At 38.9% G+C, this 9,951-nt stretch overlaps 1 protein-coding gene across 1 annotated transcript; it reads left to right on the top strand.

The window, feature by feature from the left end:
* The first annotated feature begins 170 nt into the window (after positions 1-170).
* Positions 171-9,734, top strand: LOC308704740 (uncharacterized protein). The gene is made up of 13 exons (XM_081389257.1): positions 171-490; positions 790-902; positions 1,220-1,362; positions 1,569-1,692; positions 1,875-1,996; positions 2,347-2,433; positions 3,420-3,509; positions 4,037-4,125; positions 4,761-4,989; positions 7,047-7,169; positions 7,265-7,430; positions 9,061-9,146; positions 9,409-9,734. The coding sequence occupies exons 1-13, from the start codon at positions 401-403 to the stop codon at positions 9,495-9,497; spliced, it is 1,551 nt and encodes a 516-aa protein (XP_081245383.1). The 5' UTR covers positions 171-400; the 3' UTR covers positions 9,498-9,734.
* The last annotated feature ends 217 nt before the right edge of the window (positions 9,735-9,951 follow it).

Below are 9,951 nucleotides of genomic sequence, written 5' to 3'. Positions count from 1 at the left end.
TCACGTGTCCAAACTGACGTACAGTATGGCAGCTCAGAGATAATGTAATATTAATGATACTAGCAGCAGGTACATGAAACATGAAAGTAAATGTATTTCCCCAATTCCACGCGATGTCGCCAGAGAGATCAGACATGTCCCTTTAGATGAGGTCACATTTTGAATCTGCTGATTTCCGGCAGATGAGGTCTGTGTACACGTCTACATACAGTATCCGTGAATGTAGTCTGGAGAGCAATAACAATTCCGTTAACCCTTGTCTACAATATCAACCGTGGATTCAATATATATAAAACATCATCAAAAGCATGCACGTCTAACAAAGAGCTTACTGACTTGACGAGGAATCCCTGCAGTGTGAATTACATCGGCACTGGGTTTGTGTTTACACTCAGTTCAGATGGGGGAGGTGAGGAAACTCCAAAAGAAGTTAAGGCAAATTGAGAACTTGGAAATCAAAATTTCCCTTACTCCCGAGGAAAAAATAAAGGTACAGCATTATCATGGTCTTCTTCACTCACATGAAATTATTGTATCCTCCTACTGGACTCAAATCAGTGCAGAATTTATGCACAGAACCATACATTCAGACCATATACTGTATGTTCAGTTGGAGGTCTCTGAACTGCCTCTTTTCACACATTAAAAAAAAGATCACTTAGGGATGACTTACAGAATGGAAACACATCATTTCAAGGATAACTAATGCATTCAGCTAAACCATAACTTTAAGTTTTGTCTTTTATGATTATTGCACGCAAGAAATCTCTAATCTTTTACTCTTTGTAGGTCTCGAAGAAGGTGGAGCTTCGCTCCAGATTGGCTGAGCTTCTGCTGCAGCATTCTGGCCCCCAGCAAACTCAAGGGATTGTGGAAAAAGAGGATAGAATGAAAAGACAAGTGTAAGAAAGAATGAGTGACTAGGTAGGGAAGGGGGGAGAGTGAGACTGTCGGGGCGCATGAGATTAAACTCTCTGCCGGTGGCTAGTCCTCCACTGTCTGGCATCTAGGCAGTATTGATTCATAATATTTCTTTCAAAAGTCTATGCTTGAACTCCCACATCCAGGCTTTCTGTCTTGCACATTGCTATTTAATAATATAGGTGTTACAACAAAGGTATAACAGGACACACGTTTGTTTAACACATTTGGACAGGCTTGAGGATTATGCGAAGTGATATTTCTTTATGAGCTTGTTGATGTTTATTTTTCATGATAGTGAGGAGGCCACAGAGCAACATGTTGCCCGTCCTCCTGCGCTAAAGATTGCACGAGAGGAGAGACGAGAGAATGATGGAAGCCAGACAGATGGCAGAGGAGAGACGCATTTCCCCGTCAGCGCCAGTGTGGAAGAACAAGAAGGTCAAATTAGTGCACTTATCACACACACAATTACAGTTACTCGCACAGATGTTGATTACAAGCCTGCTTGTCTTTCACAGGAAGTTCTGCCTTATGGCTGTCTCATGCGATGATATAACAGATGGTTCTTTTATCGGCATTCACGGGAGAGAGAAAAAATGACCTCAGCTTGTACAAAACTGTTTGTGTGTCTTCATACATTGCAGATGTCCAATTCAGATCTCGCAAACAAACTTGGGAAAAGTCCAAGTTTCGTCTCAGAACTCTGGAGGGTCACAGTGACATCATCACCTGTGTGGTCGCCGTCGACAATCTTGTGATTTCTGGCAGGTACTGGAACCAATGAGGAATATATATATATATATATATATATATATATATATATATATATATATATATATATATATAATTATATAAAGAGTTTATGACTAACTGACTGTGAAATTGGTGACATATCCGTTAATGCCTCACTCTGCTTCCCTCTTCTCTTTTTTTTCACCTACCATTTTAAGTCGAGATACAACAGTTAAAGTGTGGCATGTTCCCACGGCAACAGAGCAGCGCAATTTGGGAGGTCACAGCGGTGGAGTCACCTGTCTCAGTGCACCACCTCCAGAGTACTGCAGGAGATTGGGTATACACACAACAGACTCACACTCTCTCAAGCCCGGGAAAGTAAAGAATAATTGATCCTGTTGACGGGGCCAGCCGGTTGATACAGATGTACTCACGATTGTTCACTCATCCTTTATGCTCTCTCTCCTTTCTCCCACCTCTTTTGTTCCAGCTACTTATGCCCTCCTTCCCATCTGTCCCTTTTGCTCTCCATCACTCCCTGTCCTGCTGTTTTGACAGTGCATTTGTTCTTCACATCCTTTGTCCTTCGTTCTCCCTTTTCTCATGTCCTGCAGTCACTCTTATTTTTTATCTCATTCGCTGTCCCGCTCTCTCATTCTCTTGTCTCTCATCTCTCTTTTTCTGCAGCACGTGCATTCGACTTGGCTGACAAGGAAAGATTTGTTCTAAGTGGTTCCACAGACTGTTGTGTGAGAATTTGGGCTTTGAGCTCGGGTGAGTCACACACACACACATACACACACACACACAAATATGTGTATATATATATATATATATATATATATATATATATATATATGTCCACGTTAAATTTATCAAAAGTGGTAGTAAAGATGTTACAAAATGTTACAAAAGATTTCCATTACAAATAAATGCTGTTCTTTTGAACTTTCTATTCATCAAGAAATTATGAAAAAAATGTGTCATGGTTTCCACAAAAAATATATTAAACAGCAAAACAGGTTGTTGATCATATAAATGAATCCTTGGTTCATAAGCGACTGATCTGCCAGAAACCTTTACGGGACGATACATTTTTCTAAGATAATCATGTTTAATATTTCAATTACTACAACTGTGGTTAAAGCTGAATATATGACATAATATATTCAAATTTTGATGTGAGTTATATTTTCATAAAACTATTTGAAAAGAATAAAAAAAAACTGTTCTATATATCAGGAGATAAAAAGTCATAATTGGTCTAAATTATTAATGTTATTCCTTATGTTTTGGTAACAAAACTTGCAGGACTGATTCAGTTAATTTCTTGTGTATGTGCTGAATGTCTGAATTGCAGTTCAGTAAATCTCACCTCCTCTCATTCCAAATTCAGCATCCTGTGATGTGTGAGCAATGTGATTAAAATTCACACTCATGAATCAAAAGAATGACAGTTTTTAAAATTCGAAATTTTGCCAAACCATGCTTAAAATGTAGTGGCATTAGAAATACTCGTTTTATATGTTCCTTAAAAAAGGATTGCAATGTTAAAGGATGATGTTCTGTTGTAATGGTTGCAGTGTGTTCTGAATGTCCATTATCTGAATCTCAAGAATCAAGTCATTATATAACTGGTGAAGAGGGTACTCACTCCTTTTCTGGAAACTGCAATTTTTTCCAATCCCTGCTGATGAGGGTGAATTAAACTCAGGTGTGTTTGGGGTTTGCATCACATGCCTGTTTTGTTACTCCTGCAGGTCAGTGTGTTAAATCCATCTACACCTTCAATGCAGTAACAAGCCTGTGCTTCATTCCTGAAGGAGAGGGCTTCATTGTTACTGGTTCAGGTACAGTAGGTATCTCTCTCTCTTTGTGTGTGTGTGTGTGTGTGTGTGTGTGTGTGTGTGTGTGTGTGTGTGTGTGTGTGTGTGTGTGTGTGTGTGTGTGTGTGTGTGTGTGTGTATACTTGTATAACTATCTTTGTGAGGACCAGTTTGAGTTTTAGATCATTGGAGTGAGGACAAAGAGAGTAAAGTGAGGACATTTTGGCCGGTCCTCACTTTCTGAGAGCCCTTTAAAGGCTTGTTTGAGGGTCAAGACTTGGTTTTAGGGATAAGGTTATAATTAGGTTTAGGGTAAGGCTTCGGGTTAGGCACTTAGTTGTAATGGGTAAGTTTAGGGTAAGCGGCTAGAGATTGCATTGTGTCAATGAATGTCCTCATAAAGATAGATGTACAAGAATGTGTGTGTGTGTGTGTGTGTGTGTGTGTGTGTGTGTGTGTGTGTGTGTGTGTGAGGGTGAGTTGACCATGTCTTGCATCAGTCTCGACATATCAGGTGCATCTTAAGCTCAGTGTTATTGATCTTACTCTAGATGCTGGGAAGTTGCAGGTGTGGAGCTGGATCTCGCAGGAGAACTGTCAGTCAGTGAACGCACACCTGGACGCAGTCACCACAATACAGGTGGGCGAGCGCCATGGCAACAGAACTGTGCTGGCATCTAGAACTTTCCCAGTCTGCCCTTTAGAGCAGCACATGTTTAAAAAAAAAAAAAGAGATTGTGCCTCCGCTCAAAGCTGAAGTGTTGCCTGTAGAGGAATCCCTTGAGAACACGTTTGCTTCTCGGGCGATCTTAAAGTTCACAGAAATGTACAAGCTATTAAATGCCAACATTTAAACACTTTTCTTCTGCAAGCTCTGTCTCTTCTTACTTAGTGAATAATGAATGCAAATAAGACTATGAAATAAACCTGGGCAGAACAATATATTATAAGGAAATCAGATACAGAATAGAAGTAAATAAATTCTGTTGCAATTGTGAGAATACTGTAACATCAAACAGCGGTGACTCTTTTCCATATTTAATACTGTTAGTTGGCATGAGTTGTCATGGAAACACAGTGGCATTTACTCTCTCTCTCTCTCTCTCTCTCTCTCTCTCTCTCTCACTCTCTCTCTCTCTCTCTCTCTCTCTCTCTCTCTCTCTCTGTCTCTCTCTCTCTCTCTCTCTCTCTCTCTGTCTCTCTCTCTCTCTCTCTCTCTCTCTCTCTCTCTCTCTCTCTCTCTCTCTCTCTCTCTCTCTCTCTCTCTCTCCGCAGTCCCAGGGTCCTCTGCTGTTCAGTGGCTCCGCCGAGGGATGCGTGTGTGTGTGGGAGGTGTACGGTGAAGGGCCGGAGCCCCTCCGCAGGCTGCACCTCTGGGGCCCAGAAGTCACAGGGTGTAGTGGGGATGACGGGGTGAACGGGAGGCTGATTCTGAGCCCCCGCGGTGACCGTGTGTTTCTCTCGTGTGGGAGGGCCAGCATACGAATCCTAAATTGGAGAACGGGTAATATATTAGTACTATGGAACTTTTATATTTATATTATTCAGGATTATATTTATTCATTTAATAATTAATTAATATTACTTAGGATTTTAAATATGTAATATAGTTTTGGGTCGGTACAATTATTATTGATAAATTCACCAAGGCTGCATATATTTGATTAAAAACTGTGAAATATTATTACAAGTTAAAATAACTCTTTTCTGTTTTATTATATTTTAAAATGTAATTTATTCAAAATAAATTTCTTAATTTCAAAATTTCTAGATGTATTTCTTATTAAAAATTTTCAATTTAATATTAAAATTTTAAATAAATGTGTTATATTGTATTTTTTGTGATGCAAAGCCGAATTTTCAGCATCATTACTTCAGTCTTCAATGTCACATGATCCTTTAAAAATCCTTCTAATATGATGATTTGCTGCTTGAGAAACATTTCATCTTATTATCAATTTTGAAAACAGTTGTGCAGCTTAATATATTTGTGGAAACCGTGATACATTTTTTAGGAGTCTTTGAGAAAGATAGAAGGTAGAAGAAATAGAAGGTTCAAAAGAACAGCATTGAAATAATTTATTTGTAACAATGTAAAAGACTGCGTGCTTGCTGAATAAAAGTATTATGTTCTTTCAAAAAATCTTAATAAAATTTTGAATGATAGTGTACAAGATCTTGGCTAAAAATGTATGCACCCCTTTTAATGGACATAAATGTTGTGATGTTATTTCCATCAAGAGGTGCATCAATTTTTGGTCAAGATCCTGTATTGACAATACAAGAGTCCAGCACTCTGTAAAGTCTCCTCCAGCACATCCCAAAGACTTTCAATGAATTTAAGCTTTGGGCTCAGAGGTGCCAATACATGTTATTCTTCATGCTCCCTGCCAACCATTCTTTCACAATTTGAGCCTGATGAATCTTGACATTGTCATTCTGGATGTGATGTGTCTTCCTACCTGGTTGTTTAAGAAATGAAAAGCAACACACTCCATCAATTAGGGTTAGAAGAACTGTTGCCAAACATATAACATGCTAGAAACATAATTATCACTGCTATAATGATCCTATCATTGACTCTGAAGCATTTGCCTATTTAACATCCAAACAGCGTTTTGTTTTTGTAGCCGGGGCAGTGTATATATACTACAATTTTTATAAACAGTTAATCTCATATCTCAATATTTGATAAAAGCAGCCCTCAAATGAAGATATTTCAAAGACATTACATAAAAGTGAGCAGATGAATATACCAACGTTTCTTTTTTTAAATGAATCTAATCTAAATTAAACCAAATGAACACAATCGACAGCCTATGTCATCATAATCCTATGATCTGCCATCAACACCATTATTTAGTCAACATCTCATTTTATAAAGCACATCTCATGGATATGCTGGATTCTGTAGCAATAAATATTTGACAACCCCCATTGGACCTTCATTTGTTCTTTGACTCAGGGCTATTTAACAGATTTATTAATGGAATACATCTTGACTGAGTCTATTCGCTCAGAGCTGCTAATATAATCTGTGGTAAAGTCCCAGTGGCTCAGAGAACACAGGCAGGAGAGGGGGCTGTTCTCCCTAGGGCAGAGGAAGACGTAAAAACATCCAGCGCTTTCAAATTTTAATCCCGTTTTCTCACAGGATATTTGCGCTGAAGGCCATTATCTAAAAAAAAAAAACACAAAAAAACAACAACCTGTAAACAATTACATCAGATAAATCAGAGTTGCTGGTAGGAGCACACTACATGATGTGATGCTCTAATCGAGAGTGCTGAGGTTCATAAATGAAGCCAGTTCATCAAACAACTCGTAGCTGGAGCTCTCAAAGAAATAATGAGCTTCTTACAGACAGAAAAAAACATTTGTATTAACAACATAAAACACACAGCAAATTCGGCAGCTATTGACAGAGTAGGAAAGGAGTCCATAAATAGACAGATTATGTGAATTTAATTACTTTTTTCCCTGGTTTATTTGTGTTTCGGTGAATAAATGTTATAAAGATGTCCCTAATGATGCGTGTTTGCGCTCTCCAATCGTTTGCAGGCGTGATGACTAGACTAACCAATCACAGCAGCACTGCTGGTGTCACAGATTGTGTAAATCAAATACCCGGTCTTTTGATTGGTTCTTGTTTTGACCTCGCTAATGGAGAGAGCAAGATTAACCGTGAGTGATTTTAACATTCATTTAACACCCCTGAAAACTGCAAGACAGTTTAATCACTTACCCTTTCTTTATTTCTTTCTCTCACACTCTTTCAGTGTTCTCACTTCCCCAGTGCAGGTACCTGGTTTCGCTCACCTCTTCAGATCTTCCCAGAATTCTTTGTTATGCTGCGTGGCTAACAGCAAGTGGGGACCACCGTTGGGTCACAGGGGGTCGTGACCTCATTGTTTGGGAGCAGCTTCCAGGAAGTTTTAAAAAGAGGTGTGTTTTTTAAATATAATGGTCCCTTTCGAGGATCTCTAACTCACTTCGTACATCACAGCCCCATTTCCAAGCCCTTCTCTACCTACTATATGTAATGCATTACAATATATACCAATTCATAGACATTAACTGACACACAGTTCCTAATATAAGACTCTGCTCAATGTTTAATTTAGTCAGTATATCAATATGTACATCAGTAATGAGATACTGGCTGGAATATAGTATCTTTGGGATGCTTATTAATGAGAAATCTGCAGGAATGCTCCAGGCATTTGACACTGAGAACTGTAGCTCACATCGAGCACTGGATGCAGAGCTGATGATCCTTTGTGGAATAAATATTGATTTCTTTGTAACTACATTTTTGTAGAGTCTATAGATACAGGGTCTCGACTGGTGGGATACAGGGAAAACGAGGCTGAAGGCAAATAATAAAATGCAACTAGCCATTTAATTCTGCATATTTAGATGAGCAAAAAATAGACTTCTCATGTTTTTGTATCTTTTGTTCTTGATGTCAAAGTCTTTGCGTCTAAAATTTTGGCACTTAATCTGTCAGTTGGACGCTAGCCAAATTAGGCTGATGCCAACATTTCATGGAAATAGTAATATCACTGTTTAATTTCAAGGACATTTGTTTAGTCTTGTGCACACTGCTGGCAAAAGTGTCAGTAAAATGTCTGTTTTAGCGCTGGTTTGGTCTTAAACTGGTTTGTCTGTCTTGGGCTGGTCTGTTGGCTGGTTTTAGAGAGGTTTTTGGCACTTTTCAGCTGTGAGACCGGCTTGGTAAACCCCAGCTTGGTTAGGCTGAGAGACCAGATTAAATCATCTAAAACCATATTAGACTGTTTTAAGCTATTTTTTCTTCTTCCAGCAGAGTAATAAACAATTTTGGTGTTGTGTTGGCTCACCACTCAATGTCCAATGTAAAATCCAAAACCAAAACACTTTGCGTCCAATATTTAATCTGTCACTTGGAAGCTGGCCAGATTAAGCAGATGCCAACATTTCATGTTTAATGTCAATGTTTAGTTTCAAGGACATTTGTGCTTATATTTGTACACACTGCTGACAAAAACATTTTAAATCAACCTGAAAGTTGGTTTTCTGGTCTTAGCTGGTCTCCCTGCCTCGTCAGGCTGGTCTGTTTGCTGGTTTTAGAGTGGTTTTGGGGAATTTTCAGCTGGATTGGCAGGGAAACTAGTTGTTTGGCGAAATTTTGTAAACGATATCCAGTCATTTAAATCGCAATTTCCACAATTGGGAGTATCGCAAAAGCAAAAAGTTTCTCACACAGATTTCGCTCATGCTCAAGTTGGTCTTGAAAGCTGCCTGGACCCTTTTTTGCCCACAAAATTTCACTGAAATATTGCTAATGTGACACCTTAAGCCAGATATGAATAATATTTTTATGTTGAACTGCCTCTGCCTAACTCTTAATGATGCACTTGCTTCTTCAAAAGCAGTTTGTATAATGAAGTCATTCCAAACCCATTGACAGCGCGCTGTTGTCAGCAGAGCTGCTTTGCTTTTTGCTTCAGGCTGAGTTAAACATCCTTCTGTCCTTGTAAACAGTGTGACCCAAGTGCCCTGCACTGACGGTCTTCTGTTGTGTTTCCTCTAGAGGCGATGTCACAGTGAGACGAGACAGCCGATTGGAAGATTGTCTTCTGGAATCCGACAGAGACTCAGAAGACGACAATAGTGAGGGTAAGAGAGAGAGCCAAAGACAATGATGTTTTAACCTGTGTTGAATACCAAATATCTAAAAAATATTTTAACAATTTGGTTTTTATGTATTCAGTTCCAAAGAAAATCAGCAAGAATTCAATAATAAAACTTTTCAAGCACTTTATGGACTTACATTTAGAATGTTTTGGAATAAATTAGTTAACAGCATTCAAAAAGTGATGCTACCAAACATATATAATTTATTTCGACAGCTCTAATGAAAATAACTTTTTTTCTCCAGTGGACGATGATGAAGACTCCATAACCCGGGATGCATCTGGAACAGAGGAACCTGCAAGTTCTTCATGGCTGCGTTGTGTTCTTCAGTGAGCGAGAGGAGGGGTGAATGAAAAAAGAGTGCGACAACGGGAAGGAGATTGAAGGAGGGTTAAACAGAATGAATTGGAAAGGAAGGCAAGGTCAAGGGATGACGGCGGAGTGCGAGAAATCATGCGAAGGGACTGAAGTGGAACAGATTGACTGACTGGCAGGAAAGAAACAGAAGGAAGAGAGAAACAACAGACTGTTTTCTATGTAAACGTTGATCCAATAAAACCAACCACGTTATGTCTGTGTGCGTGTGAGAGTATTTATCATCGCTGGCACTTCTGACTATAAATATATATAGCGTTGTTCATCATGTAGGGCTCCCGTCCAATGCTACATTAATGTATATTGATTTTCCTGCCGCTGTCTCTTTGGATTTGTCTTTTCTGAATACTTTTTATTTACTTCAACTGGTCTTCGGAATATTAATAAGACACTCTTTTATTCCGTCCGGCTA

Source organism: Scardinius erythrophthalmus, assembly GCF_964197995.2.
Source record: "Scardinius erythrophthalmus genome assembly, chromosome: 16".
Taxonomy (NCBI): Eukaryota; Metazoa; Chordata; class Actinopteri; order Cypriniformes; family Leuciscidae; genus Scardinius; species Scardinius erythrophthalmus.
The sequence above is the reverse complement of the archived record's forward strand: the minus strand, read 5'-3'. Positions and strand labels throughout refer to the sequence as shown.

What these genes read in the sequence shown, in the direction of transcription:
- LOC308704740 (XM_081389257.1), top strand. Translation starts at nt 401, where the DNA reads ATGGGGGAGGTGAGGAAACTCCAAAAGAAGTTAAGGCAAATTGAGAAC. An exon ending in CAGTGTGGAAGAACAAGAAG is followed by an intron (nt 1,363 to 1,568) that starts GTCAAATTAGTG and finishes CATACATTGCAG; the next exon opens with ATGTCCAATTCAGATCTCGC. An exon ending in ACGCAGTCACCACAATACAG is followed by an intron (nt 4,126 to 4,760) that starts GTGGGCGAGCGC and finishes CTCTCTCCGCAG; the next exon opens with TCCCAGGGTCCTCTGCTGTT.